The sequence below is a fragment of the Anolis sagrei genome, chromosome 1 (assembly GCF_037176765.1).
Source record: "Anolis sagrei isolate rAnoSag1 chromosome 1, rAnoSag1.mat, whole genome shotgun sequence".
Classification (NCBI taxonomy): domain Eukaryota; kingdom Metazoa; phylum Chordata; class Lepidosauria; order Squamata; family Dactyloidae; genus Anolis; species Anolis sagrei.
In genome coordinates this window covers 3920709-3943883 of record NC_090021.1, presented here as the reverse complement: position 1 = coordinate 3943883, position 23175 = coordinate 3920709, and the positions used below count along the sequence as shown (strand labels likewise).

The following is a 23175-nucleotide window of genomic DNA, read 5'->3' as shown; positions in this document are numbered from 1 at the left end:
GAAGTCCAAAACACCTGTAGGGCTAAAGTTTGCCCATGCCTGGTTTAGATGCACCCTGAGCACTGGACCAAGACAAGTCTGACCATTTGTATGAAATTGCAAATGAGGCCAGATATTTCTGGAGAACCCAATGTGGCCAAACATTACAATTAACTTTATGACCTCCCTTTCCCTTCCCCATTCTCCAGTGATTCTCCATCATTCTCTTCCTGAGGTCCAAGAGGAGAGTGGAGCGGTGGCCCTTTTGGATGTCCTTCAGGCCCGGTACTCAAAAAAGCTGTCCCGGACTTCTCTCTCTTGCGCGCTCACTCTCTTCCCTGAAGGGAAGGTCTGGTACGTCCGCAGGTTCTCTGGAGACGCCCGATGGAGATGCCACAAGGCTTTGGCGCTCAGAGGAGGGCTGGATGGGGACACAAGACAGAAGAGACAGAGGTTACATACCTGCTGGTTGGTGTCAGGAAGGTGAAAGTATTTATTTATTTATTTATTTATTTATTTATTTATTTACAGTATTTATATTCCGCCCTTCTCACCCCGCAGGGGACTCAGGGCAGATTACAATGTACATATACATGGCAAACATTCCATACCAAAGACACACAACAGATATAGACAGGCAGTCAGAGGCTATTTAACTTTTCTGGCTGCTTGGGGAACTGTCGCTTTTATCGTCCATCTGTGACACAGATGAAGTACTTCCACATTCCCTGCATGCTTTTGCTGGAGTCTTTTTTTATGGCCTCGTAAATTAGTTAAATTAGCCTCCCCACACATAGGTGGTACCTAATTTTCCTACTTGACAGATGCAACTGTATTTCTGGTTGCAAAGGTCGACAACAAGCTACACAATTGGTCCAAAGCTCACTCTGCCTTGGGCTGGCTTCGAACTCATGACCTTTTGGTCAGAAGTGATCTTAATGCAGCTGACACTCAGCTGACACTCAGACAGCTGCGCCACAGTCCACCCACAGTCCCGGTAAGAGAGATGGAGATCCCAAAACCCAGAGGATGCATCTGCATTGTAGAATTGATGCAGTTTGATGCATCAACACTCCAGAAAGTTGTAGTTTTGTATTTTTCCCTTCTCTGTTCCTCACCAAATTAGAATTCCCAGAAGGCCATAGAATTGAGCCATGGCAGTTTCAAGTGGTCTCAAACTGCATTAATTCTAAAGTGTAGCTGTTGCAGCCTCCAAATATGGGAAATTCGTCAGCCTTTAATTTTGGAATTTTGCAGAACAGAGGTATCTTGCAGGTGTCATTTCATAGAATTATAGAATCAAAGAGTTGGAAGAGACCTCATGGGCCATCCAGTCCAACCCCATTCTGCCAAGAAGCAGGAACATTGCATTCAAATCACCCCTGACAGATGGCCATCCAGCCTCTGCTTAAAAGCTTCCAAAGAAGGAGCCTCCACCGCACTCCGGGGCAGAGAGTTCCACTGCTGAACGGCTCTCACAGTCAGGAAGTTCTTCCTCATGTTCAGATGGAATCTCCTTTCTTGTAGTTTGAAGCCATTGCTCCATTGCGTCCTAGTGTCCAGGGAAGCAGTAAACAAGCTTGCTCCCTCCTCCCTGTGGCTTCCTCTCACATATTTATACATGGCTATCATATCTCCTCTCAGCCTTCTCTTCTTCAGGCTAAACATGCCCAGCTCCTTAAGCCGCTCCTCATAGGGCTTGTTCTCCAGACCTTTTATCATTTGAGTCGTCCTCCTCTGGACACATTCCAGCTTGTCAATATCTCTCTTCAACTGTGGTGCCCAGAATTGGACACAATATTCCAGATGTGGTCTAACCAAAGCAGAATAGAGCATGGGGAGCATGACTTCCCTAGATCTAGACACTAGGCTCCTATTGATGCAGGCCAAAAGTTCTTTTGCTAAAGTTCAGCAACATGAATTTATAACCTTGCACATTTACATAAAAGTGATGTTTATTGGCTATGAAAAACAGCATTGCATTATTTATTCTTATTTATTATTATTACATCTTCTTGATAATGGAAAAAGGCAGGGAGTTTCAGAAAAACATCTCTTTCTGTTTTATTGGCTATTCTATAGCCTTTGCCTGTGTGGATCATAATAAACTGTGGCAAGTTCTTGGTGGTATGTATGGGGATCCCAAGCCACCTTATGTCTCTCCTGAGGAATCTGTATAAGGACCAAGTAGCAACACTAAGAAGAGATCATGGAACAACCGACTGGTTCAATACTGGGAAAAGCGTACGGCAGGGCTGTCTACTCTCACCCAATCTATTCAACTTGTATGCAGAACACATCATGCGATGTGCGGGATTTGACAAATCCAAGGCTAGAATTAAAATGTCTGGAAGAAACATTAACAACCTTAGATATGCAGATGATACCACTTTGATGGCTGAAACAAGGAGGAGCTGAGGAGCCTTCTCACCAAAGGGAAAGAAGAAAGGGAAAAAGCTGGGTTGCAGTTCAACATTAAAAAAAAACCAAGATGATGGCAACCAGACTGATGGATAATTGGCAAATAAAGGGAGAAAACATGGAGGCAGTGACAGGGTTTGTACTGCTAGGTGCAAAGATGACTGCAGACGCAGACCACAGCCAGGAAATCAGGAGACATTTACTTCTTAGGAGGAGAGCAAAGACCAATCTCAATAAAATAGTGAAGAGTAGAGTCATCACACTGGCAACGAAGATCCACATAGTCAAAACAATGGGATTCCCTGTAGTAACCTATGGATGTGAGAGCTGGACCAGAAGGAAGACTGAGCAAAGGAAGAGAGATGTTTTTGAACTGTGGTGTTGCAGGAAAATGCTGAGAATGCCTTGGACCGCGAGAAGATCCAACCCGACTGCTCATTGGAGGGAAGGATATGAGAGGCCAAGATGAAGTCCTTTGGCCACATCATGAGAAGACAGGAAAGCCTAGAGAAGGGAATGATGCTGGGGGAAATGCAAGGAAAATGGAAGAGGGGACGACCAAGGGCAAGGGGGGGTGGGGTGGGTGGCATCCTTAAAGAGACTGGATTGATGTGTTGTCGAAGGCTTTCATGGCCAGAATCACTGGGTTGTTGTAGGTTTTTTCGGGCTATATGGCCATGGTCTAAAGGCATTCTCTCCTGACGTTTTGCCTGCATCTATGGCAAGCATCCTCAGAGGTAGTGAGGTCTGTTGGAACTAGGAAAAAGGGTTTATATATCTGTGGAATGACCAGGGTGGGACAAAGGACTCTTGTCTGCTGGAGCTAGGTGTGAATGTTTTAACTGACCACCTTGATTAGCCTACAATGGTCTGACTGTGCCTGGGGCAAACTTTTGTTGAGAGGTAATTAGATGTCCCTGCCTGCTTCCTCTCTGTTGTTGTCCTGTTGCAATTTTAGAGTTTTTTAATACTGGTAGACAGATTTTGTTGATTTTCAAGATTCCTCCTTTCTGTTGAAATTGTCCACATGTTTGTGGATTTCAATGGCTTCTCTGTGTAGTCTGACATGGTGGTTGTGAGAGTGGTCCCAGGCAAAGTCAGGCCATTATATGCTAATCAGGTGGTCAGACATCACTACCTCTGAGGATGCTTGCCATAGATGCAGGCGAAACGTCAGGAGAGAATGCCTCTAGACTATGGCCACATAGCCCGAAAAAACATACAACAACCCAGACTGGATTGACCTTGAACGAGATGGGGATGGCCACGGCCCACAGGGAGCTCTGGCGTGGGATGGTCCAGAAGGTCACCAAGAGCTGCAAACAACTGAACGAATAAACAACAACAAAGGCCTTAACCTTCTCTGGTCCTCACCAAATTAGAACTCCCAGAATGCCATAGCATTGAGTCATGGCAGCTTCAAGTGGTCTCAAACTGCATTAATTCTAAAGTGTAGCTGTTGCAGCCTCCAAATATGGGGAATCCATCAGCCTTTGATTTTGGAATTTTGCAGAACGGAGAAGAGGAAAAAACCTTGAAGGTATGATTTCTTTTTCTAAAGTCCAGCAACATGAATTTATAATCTTGCACATTTACATAAAAGTGATGTTGATAGGCTATGAAAAACAGCATTGCATTATTTATTCCTGTTCATTATTCTTATGTTTATTTATACCCTGCTTTATCTCCCCCGAGGGGAACTCAAAGCAGCTTAACATAAAAGCATCGGCATGCAATTTAAAATATACGAATATGCAAACATTAAAACAGAATTAAATAGAAACAGTACTCAAAAATTCCCAGTTAGAAACCATTAACACAAATTCAAAGTTAAACATCAAGAAGTTTTTAAAAAACTAAGAAGTTTAAATCAACAGGCGAGAACAGGCTTATAGATTAGTCAGTGTTTGTTTAGAATGAGGTAAGGTTGCATGTTGCAGACCGATGTTTCTCAACCTGGGGGTTGCAAGGGGGGTGTCAAAGGGGTTGCCAAAGACCATCAGAAAACACAGCATTTTCAGTTGGTCTTGGGGAATTCTGTGTGGAAAGTCTGGCCCAATGCTATCATTGGTGGGGTCAGGGGACTCTTTGATTGTAGGTGAACTATAAATCCCAGCAACTACAACTCCCAAATGTAAGATCTCTTTTCTCCACAGTCCACCAGTAAGTTTGGCCCAATTCTATCATTAGTGGGGTTCAGAATGCTCTTTGATTGTAGGTGAACTATAAATCCCAGCAACTACAACTCCCAAATGTCAAGGTCTCTTTTCTCCACAGTCCACCAGTATTCACATTTGGGCATATTGAGTATTCGTTCCAAGTTTGATCCAGAACCATCCTTGTTTGAGTCCACAGTGCTCTCTGGATGTAGGTGGAAAATAGAGCAACAGCACCTCCCTGTGGCCGGAAGTTGAGCATTGCCTCCAGAAGCATCCAGTCCAACCCCCTGCTTCTTGGCAGGGGGTTGGACTGGATGGCCCATGAGGTCTCTTCCAACTCTATGATTCTATGATTCTATGAAGCCGGAGATGGAAATAGAGAAAGGCCTCTACCGAAACTGTATATTGTATCTCATTGTTCATGTAAAAAGGCATTCAATGTTTGACTCGTATGTCTTCCGTAATCCGCTCTGGGTCCCTCTGGGGACTATGAACCATCTTGGAGGTTAAGATCTTCTGGGGAGGCCCTGCTCTCGGTCCCAACTCCTTCGCAAGCACAATTGGTGGGGATGAGAGACAGGGCCTTCTCAGTGGTGGCTGTGGAACTCCCTCCCCAGCAAAATTAGATCAGCTCCCTCTCTCCCAACCCTTACAATGAAATTAAAAACGGGGATGTGGGACGAAACCTTTGAACAGTAATTTTCAGTGCAATAATACGGAATAATGCAATTTACAACTGGAATACAAAAAAGGGAAATGCTAAAGAATGCTCAAACTTTCATGCAGTGGCCCTTATTTCTGATGCCAGTAAGGGAATGCTCAAGATCCTGCAAGGGAGACTCCAGGGAGACATGGAGAGAGAGCTGCCAGATGTACAATATATAGTTTTTTAAGTCTCTTCTGCTGTATTTTTCAGTGTTTTTATGAGTGATGGTCACTCGTTGGTCTGTTTGGGGTATAGTGTCCAAATTTGGTGTAAATTTGCCCAGTGGTTTTTGAGTTATGTTAATCCCACAAACAAATATTACATTATTATTTATATAGATTGTACTATCATCCTTTCCTTATGACTGGTCATAGTGGATAGGGATAATGGGAGTTGCAGTCCAACACATCTGTGGGATGCCAGGCCTGATGTATATAATGGATATATATATATATATATATATATATATATATATATGCATTACTTTATATCCAGAGGCCAAACCAACTGGGAGATTCCAGCTGCAGTAGCCTAGAAAGTAACTTTGTCAAGCTCAATTTCACTCATTTCAACCCTGGTTAGCTCTTTTCATCTCTCTCTGTAACCTTCCATTGAATTTTTCAAGAAGTGAGCACACCGAGTTCTTCTTTCTTCCCTTATAGATCTAAAACCGACGATTGCTTTCCCCAGTTTGCTTCACGCTTGAATTCTTTTGGCTCAGAGAAAGGGACATTTCGAAAGAATTGCTTGAACCCAAATGGTGGAAGAGAGTCAGTGTGGTCTAATGGTTTGAGCATCCGATGAATGCAATGTGACACCATTTTCACCACCATAGCTTAGTGCTACAGAGCCTTGGGGAAGCACAACTACAACTCCCATTTAAGAGACTATCTAGTCCAGCCCCTTACTCAGTGCAAGAGTTGTTTGCATTTAGGTTTCCCCAAAAGCATGTTAGGCAACTGTTTCCAAAATAACATATGGTTTTACAGTCCTCATGTTATTATTATTTGATCACATGCCAGACACTTCCCAAGTGTCCAGGACTGTGTGTTGTATCGGCAAATAATGCCTGCAGATCCAAGTCAGACAGCCGTTTGCAGCTGACAGACATTAATCTTGTCAACACGATTGTGTTTAAGTGCAGGCCAAGGTCTTGAGGCACTGCACCCAGTGTGCCAATCAAAACTGGGACCCCCTTGACTGGCTTGTGCCAGAGTCTTTGAAGTTCGACCTTTAAATCTTCATATCGTGTCAGCTTTTCCAGTTGTTTCTCTTCAATCCTGCTGTCTCCTGGGATTGCAACATCGACAATCCATACTTTAGTTTTTCCCACGATCATGAGGTTAGGAGTATTGTGCTCCAAAACTCTGTCTGTCTGAATCCAGAAGTCCCAGAGTAGCTTGACGTGTTCATTCTCTGTAACTTTTTCAGGCTTGTGATCCCACCAGTTCTTTGTCGCAGGAAGATGGTGTTTGTGGCACACGTTCCAATGAATCATCTGAGCAACTGTGTTGTGCCTCTGCTTGGAGTCTGTCTGCACAATCTTCTTGCAGCAGCTGAGGATGTGATGTATTGTTTCATCTTCTTCCTTACAGAGTCTACACTCTGATACTCTTACTGATACTACACTTGGGATTTGTCTACACTTGGGATTTGTCATCGACTTTTCAATTCTGGCTTTGATGGCATTTGTTCTAATGGCTTGTTCTTGGGTGCCAGAATCAGGCCCTCCTTTGCTCCTTTTTCAGAGTTCCATTTGTGAGCCACAGCCACATTTTTTCTTTGTCAATTTGGTTCTTAATTTTTACCAGAAACTGTCAATGGAAAGCCTTCTTTGGCCAGTTTTCTCTTCTGCTCTGGATTGTGTTTTTACGGTATTCCCTCTTTGTCTTTTGCACTTGAAGCAGTTTACTACTATTGACTTCTATCAATGTTGGTTCTTGACTGCCTTTCCCATCATCTGCCAGGGCATGTTTCTCTTCTACTACCGTTTGTTTCATTTGCAGATATTATTATTATTATTATTATTATTATTATTATTATTATTGACACAAAAGCACAGTGTGTCACAGCAAACGAGATCTTTATGCTGGATTTCGTATCACAAAATCACAAGTCGAACCCTTCCCAAGCGCCTAGGACTGTGTGATGTATTTTCGAATGATGTGCACAGATCCAAGTCAGGTAGCCTTTTGCAGTTGACAGATTGTGATTTTGTCCATGTTGATTGTTTCCAAATGCCGGTTGAGATCTTTTGGTACGGCACCCAGTGCGCCAATGACCACTGGGACCACCTGGACTGGTTGATACCACCAGAGCCTTTGCAGTTCAATTTTGAGGCCTTGATAGCGGCTGTGTTTTTCCTGTTGTTTTTCCTCAATGCGACTCTCACCTGGAATGGCGACATCAATAATCCAGACTTTTTTATTTTCCACAATCGTGATGTCTGGTGTATTGTGTTCCAAAACTTTGTCAGTCTGGATTCAAAAGTCCCACAGGATTTTTGCATGTTCATTTCCCACAACCTTTGCGGGTTTATGATCTCACCAATTCTTTATTGCTGGCAGGTGGTCCTTGTGACATAAGTTCCAGTGAATCATCTGGGTCTCAGAGTTGTGCCTCTGTTTGTAGTCCGTCTGTGCGATTTTCTTGCAACAGCTGAGGAGATGGTCCATGATTTCATCCGCTTCCTTGCCCAGTCTGGATTTTGGGTCATCAGCTGATTTTTCACTCCTGGCCTTGATGGCCTTTGTTCTGATGGCTTGCTCCTGGGCTGCAAGAATCAGGCCTTCTTCTGTCTCCTTCTTCGGGGTTCCATTTGTGAGCCATCACCAGGTCTTTTCCTTGTCAACTTTTCCTTCGATCTTCTCAAGGAACTGCCCATGTAAGGCTTTATTGTGCCAGCTGTCAGCTCTGGTTTGGAGTGCAGTTTTCTTCTACTGACTCTTTGTTTTTATTATTATTATTATTATTATTATTATTATTATGCTTTTTTTTCTTGAATGAAACACAACATTTAAAAAATGCAATTTAAGATCCATAATACATGACAAAAGCTATGCTTTAGGATCAGAGGTAAACATTAGTGAACAGGACCAGAGGCCCAAATTGAAATCAATCAATCAGTCAATCAATATTGTAAACACAGAGATTTTGGGAAGGAGGTCTCTTTGCACCAGCAGAGGGCAGCCGTGAAACACGATAGACTCCAGGATTGATTCATTGGTTTGTATTGTCGAAGGCTTTCATGGCCAGAATCACTGGGTTGTTGTATGTTTTTTCGGGCTATATGGCCATGGTCCAGAGGCATTCTCTCCTGACGTTTCGCCTGCATCTATGGCAAGCATCCTCAGAGGTAGTGAGGTCTGTTGGAACTAGGAAAAAGGGTTTATATATCTGTGGAATGACCAGAGTGGGACAAAGGACTCTTGTCTGCTGGAGCTAGGTGTAAATGTTTCAACTGATCACCTTGATTAGCATATAATTTTGCTAATTTTGCTAAAGTTTGCTCCAGGCACTATGAGGCTATTATATGCTTATCAAGGTGATCAGTTGAAACATTCACACCTAGCTCCAGCAGACAAGAGTCCTTTGTCCCACCCTGGTCATTCCACTGATAAATAAACCCTTTTCCCTAGTTCCAACAGACCTCACTACCTCTGAGGAAGCTTGCCATAGATGCAAGCGAAACATCAGGAAAGAATGCCTCTGGACCATGGCCATATAGCCCGAAAAACCTACAACAACCCAGATTCATTGGTTTGTTTACCAAGCAGCTTTTCTGGATGTATCTACACTGTATACTTAATGCAGTTTGATACTGTTTTAACTGCCATGGCTCATCGCTATAGCTTCCTGGGAGCTGTAGTTTCGTAAAGTCTTCATCCTCCTCTGCCCAAGAACCTCTTCTGCCCCATCAAGTACATCTCCTTGGATTCCAAGGCATTGAGCCACAGCTGTTAAAGTGTTCTCAAACTGCTTTAATTCTAGTGTGTAGATCATGGGCAAGCTTCAGCGCTCCAGGTGTTTTGGACTTCAACTCCCACAATTCCTAACAGCCGGTAGGAGTTAAAGTCCAAAAAAAAACTGGAGTTAAAGTCCAAAACACTTGGAGGGCCAAGGTTTGCTCATGCCTGGTGTAGATGCACCCATAGCCTCACAATGGAAATAATATTGTGTGAGCAATTTGTTCTTGAAATAATACCTCCAAAGGCAATGTCCCCACAACTATGCCATCACGAAGCACCTGAACAACTCATCCCATCCATTGCAATGCAACAGGAATGCCACACAAGAACGAAAACACTGAATTCTGTCTCCTTGCAAAAGACGATTATCTGTAAAGGTAGAAACGCTCCACTCCGGGCAGAGCAACTCGCCCTAGAAAAACGCATCCCACAAGAACCAATCATTTATGATTAATGCCGGGAAAGTAAACACACACAAAAGGAGCTTCTTTAATAACAGCAGGCTGTCAAGAATACATTATTTAACCCTCCCCGTTGGGCACATAAAGGAAGGTTTGCTTGCCGTCAACATGGAGAAATTGTTGCAATGCAAAAGCTGCTGCACACTCACCACACACAAACACATCCGCAAACACATTGTTCTCCATGTACAATGGACCGGATTTGAATCAAAAAGTTGTGGGTGTTTTTTTTTTTTAAATCCCGGCATCTTTTCTGTGCTGGAAGTGCTTTGGAATTGGAGTGTTTTTCAGATTTTCACACTAGTGTTCTTACCTGGCGTTACTCAGGGTGTCATGGGGGCCACTGCCTACCTGTTTTCTCCCTTCTCCAGCTCTGAGGAGGTGTCTATGCCTTGTCTCTATGCCAACGCTCTGACAACTCTCTTTGGGCAAGCTCTCTTTGTGGCTCCCTCTCTCTTGCATTTCTTTTTTCTTTTCTTGCTTTCCCTCATACACCTTCCCTCCCTCCTTTCTTTCTTTCTTTCTTTCTTTCTTTCTTTCTTTCTTTTTGTCTTCCGTCCTTTCTTTTCCCTTGTTTCTCTTTCTTTCCTTCCCCCTCATACATTTCAGTTCCTTTTTCCTTACTTTGCTCGCTTCCCTCCCTCCCTCCCTTTTCTTTATTCCTCTCCCTCTCTCCCTTTCTCTTCTTTCTCTTTTCCTTCCTTCCTTCCTTCCTTCCTCCCTTCCTTCCTTCCCTCCCTCTTTCCTTTTTTATTCTTCTTTCTCCCTCCCTTTCCCTTCTTTTACTTTTCCTTCCCTCCCTCCCTCCTTTTTCTTTATTCCTCTCCCTCCCTTTCCCTTCTTTTTCTTTTCCTTCTTTCCCTCCCTCCTTTTTTGTTATTCCTCTCCCTCCCTTTCCCTTCTTTTCCTTTTCCTTCGTCCCTCCTTTCTTCCCTCCTGACCTCACTCCTTTTTCTTTATTCCTCTCCCTCCCTTTCCCCTCTTTTTCTTTTCCTTCCTTCCTTCCTTCCTTCCCTCCCTCCTTTTTTATTCCTCTCCCTCCCTCTTTCCCTTCTTTTTCTTTTCCTCCCTCCCTCCCTCCTTTTTCTTTATTCCTCTCCCTCTCTTTCCCTTCTTTTTCTTTTCCTCCTCCCTCCTTTTTCTTTATTCCTCTCCCTCCCTCCCTTTCCCTTCTTTTTCTTTCCCTTCCTTCCTTCCTTCCTTCCTTCCTTCCTTCCCTCCCTCCCTCCTTCCCTCCTTTTTCTTTATTCCTCTCCCTCCCTTTCCCTTCTTTTCCTTTTCCTTCTTTCCTTCCATCCATCCATCCATCCATCCCTTTTTCTTTATTCCTCTCCCTCCCTCCCTTCCCCTTCTTTTTCTTTTCCTCCCTCCTTTTTCTTTATTCTTCTCCCTCTCTTTCCCTTCTTTTTCTTTTCCTTCCTTCCTTCCTTCCCTCCCTCCCTCCCTCCTTCCCTACTTTTTCTTTATTCCTCTCCCTCCCTTTCCCTTCTTTTCCTTTTCCTTCCTTCCTTCCTTCCATCCACCCATCCATGCATTTTCTTTATTCCTCTCCCTCCCTCCCTTTCCCTTCTTTTCCTTCCTTCCTTCTTTCCCTCTCTCCCCCACATGCATGTCACCTAGCAGCAACCCATCTGCTTCACTCTCTTTCTTTTCCAGTGACATCACAGAGGGACACTTCACCCAGCACAAGCCAATCCTTCACCTAACCACAACAAAATCTGCTTTTTTCCTTTCCTTTTGCTCTGCTCTGGACCTAAAAGGGATGGCTCTTGTACTTGAAACCCTGCACGAACAACAGAAAATACTGTGTTTTCTGATGGCCTTTGGCAACTCCTCTGACACCCCCCTCGCAACCCCCCAGGGGTCCTGACCCCCAGATTGTGAAATACTGCTGTAGAAGGAATGCAGTTCGGCACCTCCTTCACTGCCAGAGCTCAAGGTGATGGGACCTCGGAATGTGTAGTTTCCCGAGGTCCTGGAACTCTTAGGCAGAGAATGCTAAAAACTTTACAAAACTCTTTTTAAACACAGAGAGATGCCTCACGCTGAAAGGCTGCCATCCCAAGAGAGCCTGCTTCATATGGAGAACGCACATCTCTCCAAAGCTCTCCATCTCAGATGGCAAAAAACACAATGAATGCACATTGACAGACAAGGAGGCATGCATCCAAAGGGGCGCACGACTGACAGCTGTGGGTGTAGGAACACTTTGAGTCAACTCACACAAAAAACATTAAGACAACAACCTCAATGACAACAACCCCTCCTCCTGTTTTTCACAAACACTTCCAATGCAGATGCTTATGTGTCATCTCTTGGAAATACAACCAGAGCGGCAAGCTGCATTGATAGGAGGAGAGAGTCTCAATTCGACATTTGGCGGAGGGAAAGGGATCGGGGAATCTGAATAGAGGCTGAACACGAGCCAGAAGTGTGTTGAGGCAGCTAAAACAGCCAATGTGATTCAAGGCTGCATCAACAGGAAGGCAGTGTCTAAAATCGGCAAAGTCTTATTCCAGGTGACTCATTGGGCATTTGTAAAGGAATTCCACAGTAAAGGCTAACTCAAGCATGGGCAAACTTTCTAATTTGGGGGCTGCATGATGGACCAGAGTGGGGTGGGCAGGCCAGGAGGAAGGGGGTTCTCCCCAAGCCCACTTCCTGCCCATTCTTCTCTTTCGGAGGCAGAAAGTGAAGGAAAGATGGGAAACGTTTGGATCCCAAAAGAGTTGGCCTTGGTCAGGATGAGATGGTGGATGTATCCATGAGTCCCCATATCCCCTACTCCTGATTCTAGAATCCTAGAGTTGGAAGAGAACCCCAAGGGCCATCTAGTTCCCAAGGAGGAAAGGAGGAAGGAAAAAGAGAAGAAAGAAAGGGAGGGAGGGTGGGAAGGAAGGAGGGAGAGGGAAGGAGGGAGGAAGGGAATAGGGAAAGAAATAAGGACGAGAGGGTGGAAGAAGGGAAGGTGGGAGAAAAAGGGAGGTAAGGGAGGGAGGAAAGGAAGAAGGAAAGAGAGAAGGACGGAAGGAAGGATAGAAGGGAATGAAGGGAGGGAAGAAGGAAGGAAGGAAGGAAGGAAGGAAGGAAGGAAGGAAGGAAGGATAGGGAAGGAGGAGGGAAGAGGGAAAGAAATAAGGATGAGGGGCTGGAAGGGAAGAAGGGAAGTTGGGAGAAAAGGGGAGGTAAGGAAGGGAGGGAGGAAAGGAAGGAGGAAAGAGAGAAAGAAGAAAGGGAGGAAGAGAAAGATGGAAGAAAGGAATGGTAGAAGGGAATGAAAGGAGGGAGGGAGGAGAGGGAAGAGGGAAAGAAATAAGGACAAGAGGGTGGAAGGGAAGAAGGGAAGATGGGAGAAAAAGAGAGGTCAGGAAGGGAGGGAGGAAAGGAAGAAGGAAAGAGAGTAGGAAGAAAGGAAGAGAAGGATGGAAGAAAGGAAGGGTAGAAGGAATGAAGGGAGGGAGGAAAAAAGGAAGGAAGGAAGGAAGGAAGGAAGAAGAGGGAAGGAGGGAAGGAAGAGGGAAAGAAATAAGGATGAGAGGATGGAAGGGAAGGTGGGAGAAAAGGAAGGTAAGGAAGGGAGGAAAGGAAAAAGGAAAGAGAGAAGGAAGAAAGGGAGGAAGAGAAGGATGGAAGAAAGGAAGGAAGGAAGGAAGGAAGGAAGGAAGGAAGGAAGGAAGGAAGGAAGAAAGGAAGGAAGGAAGGAAGAGCAAAAGAAATAAGGATGAGAGGGTGGAAGGGAAGAAGGGAAGGTGGGAGAAAAGGGAGGTAAGGAAGGAAGGGAGGAAAGGAAGAAGGAAAGAGAGAAGGAAGAAAGGGAGGAAGAGAAGGATGGAAGGAAGGAAGGAAGGAAGGAGGGAGGGAGGGAGGGAGGGAAGAGGGAAAGAAATAAGGATGAGAGGGTGGAAGGGAAGAAGGGAAGGTGGGAGAAAAGGAAGGGAGGAAAGGAAGAAGGAAAGAGAGAAATAAGAAAGGGAGGAAGAGAAGGATGGAATAAAGGAAGGAAGGAAGAAAAGGAAAGGAGGGAGGGAAGAGGGAAAGAAATAAGGACAAGAGGGTGGAAGGGAAGGTGGGAGAAATAGGGAGGTAAGGAAGGGTGGGAGGAAAGGAGGAAGGAAAGAGAGAAGGAATAATAATAATAATAATCATCATCATCATCATTATCATCATCATCTTTATTTATAACCCGCCACCATCTCGAGGGGACTCGAGGCGGCTTACATGAGGCCTAGCCCAGTAGTGCATTACAACAGAATAAAACCAAACTGATAAAAACTCGGGATGAGATAGAAAAGAAACAGAGATATTTGTAAGGGAGAAGCTCACTGAAAAACTGAGTAGTGGCGTCAGGTCTTCAAACAGGCAGGAGGAAATACAATATGGGGACAAACACTCCTTATATTCACCCTGTTTTAGTCTTCCCGACATGCAGCATCTGGCCGACATGCAAACACGACGACTCTGTGTTCCTCCGTTCGCCAACGCAGCCGTCGGTGAGGCAGGCTGTTTGTTGCCCATCTGTTAGCTTTCAGGGCCACGTTGTAATGGTGCCAGGGACGTTTGTAAAGGATTGTGAGGCTGCCGGGTTCTCTTTCAGGGGCCAAACAGACAGGATGATGGAGGAGAATCATAGAATCATAGAATCAAAGAGTTGGAAGAGACCTCATGGGCCATCCAGTCCAACCCCATTCTGCCAAGAAGCAGCAATATTGCATTCAAATCACCCCTGACAAATGGCCATCCAGCCTCTGCTTAAAAGCTTCCAAAGAAGGAGCCTCCACCACACTCCGGGGCAGAGAGTTCCACTGCTGAACGGCTCTCACAGTCAGGAAGTTCTTCCTAATGTTCAGATGGAATCTTCTCTTTTGTAGTTTGAAGCCATTGTTCCCTTGCATCCTAGTCTTCAGGGAAGCAGTAAACAAGCTTGCTCCCTCCTCCTCCCTGTGGCTTCCTCTCACATATTTATCCATGGCTATCATGTCTCCTCTCAGCCTTCTCTTCTTCAGGCTAAACATGCCCAGCTCCTTAAGCCGCTCCTCATAGGGCTTGTTCTCCAGACCCTTGATCATTTTAGTCGCCCTCCTCTGGACACATTCCAGCTTGTCAATATCTCTCTTGAATTGTGGTGCCCAGAATTGGACACAATATTCCAGGTGTAGTCTAACCAAAGCGGAATAGAGCACGGGGAGCATGACTTCCTTAGATCTAGACACTGAAGGGTGATGCTGAAGATGCTGAAGGGTGGCGATCAAACGGAGAATGCCAGCATCAAAGCTTAAGAACGTTCAAACGGTAATTTTGCAACCTCACCATCTGCTGAGGAAATTCCATTTTTTATCATCACTCTTCGGAAGTGGCACATTGAGTCAAGCAAGGTTGAGAGAGTGTGAAGGAAACTCCACCATAGATCTGCCCATTGTTCACTCTGCCTGGATGACTTTGGAAAAGCCACTCTTTCTCAGCCTCAGAGGCAAACCCCTTCTGAACCAATCTCGCCAATAAAACCCTGTGATAGGTTTGCCTTTGAAGAACTGCTACAAGCTGGAAATGACTTGGAGCCACAGAACAACACGTTGATATGCTTAAAGAGGCAAAGGCAAAGGTTTCCTCTTGACATTAAGTCTAGTTGAGTCTGATTCTGGGGGTTGGTGCTCATCTCCATTTCTAAACCAAAAAGCCAGCGTTGTCCGTAGACACCTCCAAGGTCATGTGGCCAGCATAACTGCATGGAGCACCATTACCTTCCTGCCAAAGCGGTACCTATTGATTTACTCACATTTGCATGTTTTCAAACTGCTAGGTTGGCAGAAGCTGGGACTAACAGTGGGAGCCCACCCCACTCCCCAGATTCGAACTTTTGGTAAGCAAGTTCAGCAGCTCAGCGGTTTAACCTGCTGTGCCACCTGGGTGCCCCACTGACATACTTTGTTGTTCATTCATTCAGTCGTCTCTGACTCTTCGTGACCTCATGGACCAGCCCACGCCAGAGCCGTCACCACCCCCGGCTCCTTCAAGGTCGGTCCAGTCACTTCAAGGATGCCATCCATCCATCTTGCCCTTGGTCGGCCCCTCTTCCTTTTGCCTTCCACTTTCCCTAGCATAATTGTCTTCTCTAGACTTTGCTGTCTCCTCATGATGTGGCCAAAAGACTTCAGCTTTGTCTCTAGTCTCCTTCCCTCCAATGAGCAGTCGGGTTTGATTTCCTGGAGGATGGACTGGTTGGATCTTCTCGCAGTCCAAGGCACTCTCAGAACTTTCCTCCAACACCACAGCTCAAAAGCATCTCTCTTCCTTCGCTCAGCCTTCCTTCCCTAAGGTCCAGCTCTCACATCCGTAGGTTACTACAGGGAATACCATGGCTTTGACTAGGCGGATCTTCGTTGCCAGTGGGATGTCTCTACTCTTGACTATTTTATCGAGACTGGACATTGCTCTCCTCCCAAGAAGGAAGCATCTTCTGATTTCCTGGCCACCGTCTGCATCTGCACTCATCTTTGCGCCTAGAAATACAAAGTCTGTCACGGCCTCCACATTTTCTCCCTCTATTTTCCAGTTGTCAATCATTCTTGTTGCCATAATCTTGGTTTTTTTGATATTTAGCTGCAACCCGGCTTTTGCGCTCTCTTCTTTCACCTTGATTAGAAGGCTCCTCAGCTCCTCCTCGCTTTCGGCCATCAGAGTGGTGTCATCTGCATATCTGAGGTTGTTGATGTTTCTTCCAGCCATTTTCACCCCAGCTTTGCATTCATCAAGCCCCGCACATCCTCGCATGATGTGTTCTGCATACAAGTTAAAAAGGTTGGGTGAGAGGATGCAGCCTTGCCGTACGCCTTTCCCAATCTTGAACCAGTCTCCTGTTCCGTGGTCAGTTCTGACTGTTGCTCCTTGGTCCTTGTCCAGATTCCTCAGGAGAGAGGGAAGGGGGCTTGGGATGCCCATCCCACCAAGAACTTGCCACAATTTATGATGATCCACATAGTCAAAGGCCTTAGAGTAGTCAATGAAGCAGAAATAGATGTTTATCTGAAACTCCCTGCCTTTCTCCATTCTCCAGCGGATATTGGCAATCTGGTCTCTCGTTCCTCTGCCTTTTCTAAACCCAGCTTGAACATCTGGAAACTCTCTCTCCATGTATTGCTGGAGTCTTCCTTGCAGGATCTTGAGCATTCCCTTCCTGGCATGAGAAATAAGGGCCACTGTACGGAAGTTTGAGCAGTCTTTCACATTTCCCTTTTTTGGTATGGGGATATAAGTTGATTTTTTCCAGTCTGATGGCCGTTCTTGTGTTTTCCATATTTGCTGGCATATGGCATGCATCAGCTTGACAGCATCCTCTTTGAAGATTTTAAACAGTTCAGCTGGGATCCCGTCGTCTCCTGCTGCTTTGTTGTTAGCAATGCTTTTTAAGGCCCATTCCACCTCACTCCTCAGGATGTCTGGTTCTAATTCATTCACCACACCGTCAAAACTATCCTCGATATTATTATCCTTCCTATACAGATCTTCTGTATAGTCTTGCCACCTTCTCTTGATCTCTTCAGCTTCTTTTAGGTCCCTGTCATCTTTGTTTCTTATCATACCAATTTTTGCCTGAAATTTACCTCCAATGTTTCTAATTTTCTGGAAGAGGTCTCTTGTCCTTCCTATTCTGTTGTCTTCTTCCACTTCCATGCATTGCTTATTTAAAAATAGTTCCTTATCTCTTCTGGCTAACCTCTGGAATTGCGCATTTAACTGGGCATATCTCGCCTTATCTCTGTTTCCTTTTGCTTTCCTCCTTTCTTGGGCTACTTCATACTGACATACTTACTTGCATATAAAAATCCCCTGAATGCAAGACTTACACAGGGCTGCGGGGGACAGGGCCACTTGTGAGGCTTTATCTTCAAGAAGAACCCAACACAGTAACAAACAACAACAACCACGTTCTTCCCATTTTAATTAAGAACTGGGTAGAGTACAATACATTTGCACCACCATTTTGAGCCAATTAACATTTGTAACAACATCAAATAATACCGTAACAATTAAAAGTGCATATGGAATTTTCACATCTAATCCTAGAGTTGGAAGGGACCTCAGAAGGCCATCCAGACCAACTTTTTTCTGCCTTACAAGGATGCACAACCCAAGCCCTCCTGACAGACGACCCTCCATTTTCCACAGAGAATTCGTTGTTTGGACTGGAGCATTTTACGTGTCTTTTCGTGGCGGTTGCAAGGTATCTTAGCTGTTAAGTGTCTAGTGCAGTTTAGTCTTGGTGCTTATACATTAATAGTGTCTTGAAAGGTAGTTGCCAAGTGTGCATTTGGAAGCATATGTGTTATTCGTAGTGTGTGTTTTCTGTAATTGAAGGGAAACACATTCAGTAAGGAATTTAGTGCAAAGACTGTTAGTTTTGGGGCTTTTGTTTTTACTTTTTAGTGCATCTGGATATTGTATAGGGAATAAGATGCCTCCCACCTGAATATTTTCCACTTGAAGAAGGCAAAGAATGGAGTTCTTCCCTGTTACCCACTATCTGACTGTGCTTCTAAAAAGGAGCTGTCGTTTTAATGGCTACCCCTCTGAAGATCATTTCCCCATTTCTCTCACTTAGAGAAGTGGATAGTCTATCTATCTATCTATCTATCTATCTATCTATCTATCTATCTATCATCTATCTAGCTATCTATTTATCTATCTAGCTATCTAGCTATCTAATCTACCCTGTTTCTCCAAAAATAAGGCATTCCCTGAAAATAAGACCTAGTAGAGCTTTTGCTAATATAAGGCCTCTCCTGAAAATAAGACCTAGCAAAGTTTTTGTTTGCCTGGTGGCCGGAAGCTGGAATACCGTCCCTACTGGAACTAGGTTGCTGGAAGTTTTTTGGCCTGTCTGGCCATGTTTCAGAAGCATTCTCTCCTCACGTTTTGCCTGCATCTATGGCCGGCATCCTCAGAAGTCCAGGAACTGCTGTGGAGGATGGTTACAGTCTCCAGACAAAAAACAAGGACTTTATAGCCCTTGTTTTTTGTGGCCCTGTGTGTGAGAGCCAGCCTATTTATTATATATTAGCTGTATCCACCACGAGTTGCTGTGGCCAACCTTTCCTCCCTCTTTCTCTTCTTTCTTTCTCTCCTTCCCTCCCTCCCTCCCTCTTTCCTTCCTTCCTTCCTTCCTTCCTTCCTTCCTTCCTTCCTTCCTTCCTTCTCTTCTTCTTCCCTTCCTTCCCCGCCACCTTTTCTTTCCCTTCCTCTTTCTCTTCTTTCTTCCTTCTCTACCTATTCTTGGACTGTATCTCCCTCTTTCCTTCCTTCCTTCCTTCCTTCCTTCCTTCCTTCCTTCCTTCTCTTCTTCTTCCCTTCCTTCCCCGCCACCTTTTCTTTCCCTTCCTCTTTCTCTTCTTTCTTCCTTCTCTACCTATTCTTGGACTGTATCTCCCTTTCCTTCCTTCCTTCCTTCCTTCCTTCCTTCCTTCCTTCCTTCCTTCTCTTCTCTTCTCTTCTCTTCTCTTCTCTTCTCTTCTCTTCTTCTTCCCTTCCTTCCCCGTCACCTTTTCTTTCCCTTCCTCTTTCTCTTCTTTCTTCCTTCTCTACCTATTCTTGGACTGTATCTCCCTCTTTCCTTCCTTCCTTCTTTCCTTCTCTTCTCTTCTTCTTCCCTTCCTTCCCCGTCACCTTTTCTTTCCCTTCCTCTTTCTCTTCTTTCTTCCTTCTCTACCTATTCTTGGACTGTATCTCCCTCTTTCCTTCCTTCCTTCCTTCCTTCCTTCCTTCCTTCCTTCTCTTCTTCTTCCCTTCCTTCCCCGCCACCTTTTCTTTCCCTTCCTCTTTCTCTTCTTTCTTCCTTCTCTACCTATTCTTGGACTGCATCTCCCAGCAGTCCTCCTGATCAATCAATCTACCTACCTACCTATCTTTAGATGGCTCTCATGTCCCATTCTCTCAATCTTCTCCAAGCTAAACCACCCACAGCTCCTTAAGCATTAAATTCGGCTTGCAGACCTTTTGACCATTGCATTTATCAATGCGAAATCAAATCCTGACTCTCTCCAGTTCAGGAAACAAAGCTCTCAAAGAGTGGAAAAGTTATGTAAGAGTGGTTCACCGCTCAATTGGCATTGTTAGGTCTGAAGAATGAATAAGTGCACACTTCAATTCAAATATTCATTCAGTCTGGAAACATACAACACCGGTTCTTCCTGCATATACCTCTTCATACCAGATCTCTCATGAGAATGACCTTGGAACTATGTGCTGTTAATGCCTCCCTTTTACAGCTACAGCTATAAATGATCTATGTTTTCAAACTCTGCTTTAACTGTTATGAATTAAAATGGTTTTTCTCCATCTTAAACTCCTCAAGTGTCTATAAACAAAACCACTGTATTGGGAAACCCTCCATCACTAACTCTGTCATGGATAAATATAATGAACTAGTGGTCCCCTGCCACGCGTTGCTGTGGCCCAGTCTGTTGATCTGGAAATTAAAGTAATGAGAACGTGTTGGTTTCTAATATATGTAATGTCTTGATGCTTGTGGGTAAACACTATTTCTTGCTGTTTCTTTGCCAGTGTTGATGGGGAGAGTGTCTGGTTTGCCCACCCTGGAACATGCAACATATCATTGTCCTTCTTTAGGGGTCCCTTTCAAATCTTTGATACTGCATCTGTCATATGTGTGTGTGTGTGTGTGTGAATGGCTGGATGGCCCTTTGTCAGGAGGGCTTTGATTATGTTTTCTTGTCCTGGTGAAGGGAGTTGGACTGGATGGCCTTAAGGCAGCATTTCTCAACCTGGGAAGTCAAGACCCGGGGGGGGGGGGGGGGGAATGTCAGAAGAGCCACCAAAAACCACCAGAAAACACTATTTTCTGTTGGCTATGGGGGTACTGTGTGGGATGTTTGCCCAATTCCATCGTTGGTGGGGTTCGGAATGCTCCTTGATTGTAGGTTAACTATAAATCCCAGCAACTACAACTCCCAATTGACAAAATCATTTATTTTGAGTGAAGCACACACATTGGATTGTTAGGTGTCTTGTGTCCAAATTTGGTGTCAATGCGTCCAGTGGCTTTTGAGTTCTGTTCATCCCACAAACGTACATTACATTTGTATTTATATAGATGCCAATGAAGACAATTGGTATGGTAATGGACTATGGACAAGCTTGATGGAATCTCCGATCACAGAACTCAGCTAGATAAGGCCATAATTCCACCAACGACATAATTGTACCAAACTTGGCACACAGGACTCACCTGAAAACACTAGGAGGGTTTGGTGGGCACTGACCTTGAGTTTTGGAGTTGTAGTTCACCTATATCTAGAAGCACTGTGGACTCAAACAATGATGGATCTGGACCACGAATACTCAATACGCCCAAATATAAACACTGGTGGAGTTTGGGGGAAATAGACCTTGACTGGGTTGTTGTAGGTTTTTTCGGGGTATGTGGCCATGGTCTAGAGGCATTCTCTCCATCGTCAGAGGTAGTGAGGTAGACCTTGACATTTGGGAATTGTAGTTACTGGGATTTATAGTTCACCTCTAATTAAAGAGCATTCTGAACCCCACCTACAATAGAATTGGGTCAAACTTCCCACACATAACCCCCAATAGAAAATATTGTGTTTTCTGATGGTCTTGGCGACCCCTCTTACACCCCAGGGGTCCCGACCCCCAGGTTGAGAAACGCTGCCTTAAAGGGTCTCTTCCAAATCTATGATTCTATGATTGACAGGTCTTTTTGCTTATCATTTAAATGGAACATCATTTGTAAAAACGGGTAATGATAGAAACAGAAATGCAATTCTCCAGCTAAATGGAAGCAAACACCAGAATATCAAAACCCACCACCCAGTGCATAACAATACATAGTCACTGCAAGCAAAATCATACAGGATATGAAAAATAAACTCGGCAGGATCCATACTCCTGACAACAATCCCACGCAGAAATTGCCCTTCTTCGGTTGCCAAACAACTCCTCCTTTGTTCTTTGGCACCAACAAACCCAACCTCAGAGTGGGATCCAGACCGCAGTTCAATCACAAAGCACCACAGCATCCCCTTGACATCTTTGGGAGAAAGTCAGGATGAAGAAAGGACCAAGAAGTGGATTTTCTGGGTCGTTTGGGGTATTTTTTTTAGAGGAAAATGTGCTTAGAAAAAGGAATCAGACCTACGACAAAATACAGAGGAAACATAAACTTCAAATAAGAACAACAGAACAGAAAAAGGCATGAGCTAAGGCAGGCATGGGCAAACTTCGGCCCTCTGGGTGCTTTGGAGTTCTACTCCTGCAATTCCTAACAGCCGGTAGGCTGTTAGGAATTGCGGGAGTTGAAGTCCAAAGCACCCGGAGGGCCGAAGTTTGCCCATGCCTGTTGTAGATGCATCCATAGAAAGAAAACAAACTGCAAACTTCCCACTTCCTCTCAAATGGTTGTTATCCCGTATCAGATTTATTTATTTACTTATTTATTTACTCTATTTATACCCCACCTTTTTCTACCCTGAAAGGGACTCAAGGCAGCTTACATAAAGGCAAGTATACAATGCCTTAAAACACATACAAATTCCAAAAAAAAAAATTAGATTAAAATTAAAACATTGTAAAACGTTAGATTCTATATTAAAATCACACCATCCATAGTTGTAGTCGTTCCATAGTCATTCCATATATTCCATATCTGTTAATTGCATTGCACTAATCTCCAAGGGCCTGATCCCACAACCAATTTTTACCTTTCTTCTGTAGGCTAGGAGGGAGAGGGCTGATCTACTGTCATTGGGGAAGGAGTTCCACAGCTGAGGGGCCACCACTAAGAAGGCCCTGCCTCTCGTCTCCACCAGTTGCACCTGCAAAGGAGGTGAGACAAAGAGCAGGGCCATCCCGGATGACCATGATCATCATGATCATCAGGTTTGCAGACGGGACCAAATTGGGAGGGATAGCCAATACTCCAGAGGACAGGAGCAGGACTCAAAATGATCCTGACAGATTAGAGAGATGATGGGCCAAAACTAACAAAATGAAGTTCAACAGTGACAAATGCAAGATACTCCACTTTGGCAGAAAAAATGAAATGCAAAGATACAGAATGGGGGACAATGCCTGGCTCGAGAGCAGGACGTGTGAAAGAGATCTTGGAGTCCTCGTGGACAACAAGTTAAACATGAGCCAACAATGTGATGTGGTAGCAAAAAAGCCAATGGGATTTTGGCCTGCATCAAGAGGAGCCTAGTGTCTAGATCTAGGGAACTCATGCTCCCCATGCTCTATTCTGCTTTGGTTAGACCACACTGGAATATTGTGTCCGATTCTGGGCACCACAATTCAAGAGAGATATTGACAAGCTGGAATGTGTCCAGAGGAGGGCGACTCAAATGATCAAGGGTCTGGAGAACAAGCCCTATGAGGAGCGGCTAAAGGAGCTGGGCATGTTTAGCCTGAAGAAGAGAAGGCTGAGAGGAGATATGATAGCCATGTATAAATAT

The 23175-nt window shown here is 44.6% G+C and overlaps 1 protein-coding gene across 2 annotated transcripts in view; it reads right to left on the bottom strand.

Moving 5' to 3' along the window:
* Window positions 1–255: 255 nt before the first annotated feature.
* CIMIP2C (ciliary microtubule inner protein 2C) overlaps window positions 256–23175 on the bottom strand; it is a 34776-nt gene continuing 11856 nt past the window's right edge. The window contains exon 4 of one of the 2 annotated variants that reach the window (XM_067473025.1): window positions 256–400. In XM_067473025.1, coding sequence (XP_067329126.1) covers window positions 256–400 — 145 coding nt within the window. Of the gene's footprint in view, window positions 401–21254; window positions 21857–23175 lie in introns of those variants that run through there. The other variant, XM_060754770.2, reaches the window with a different exon arrangement.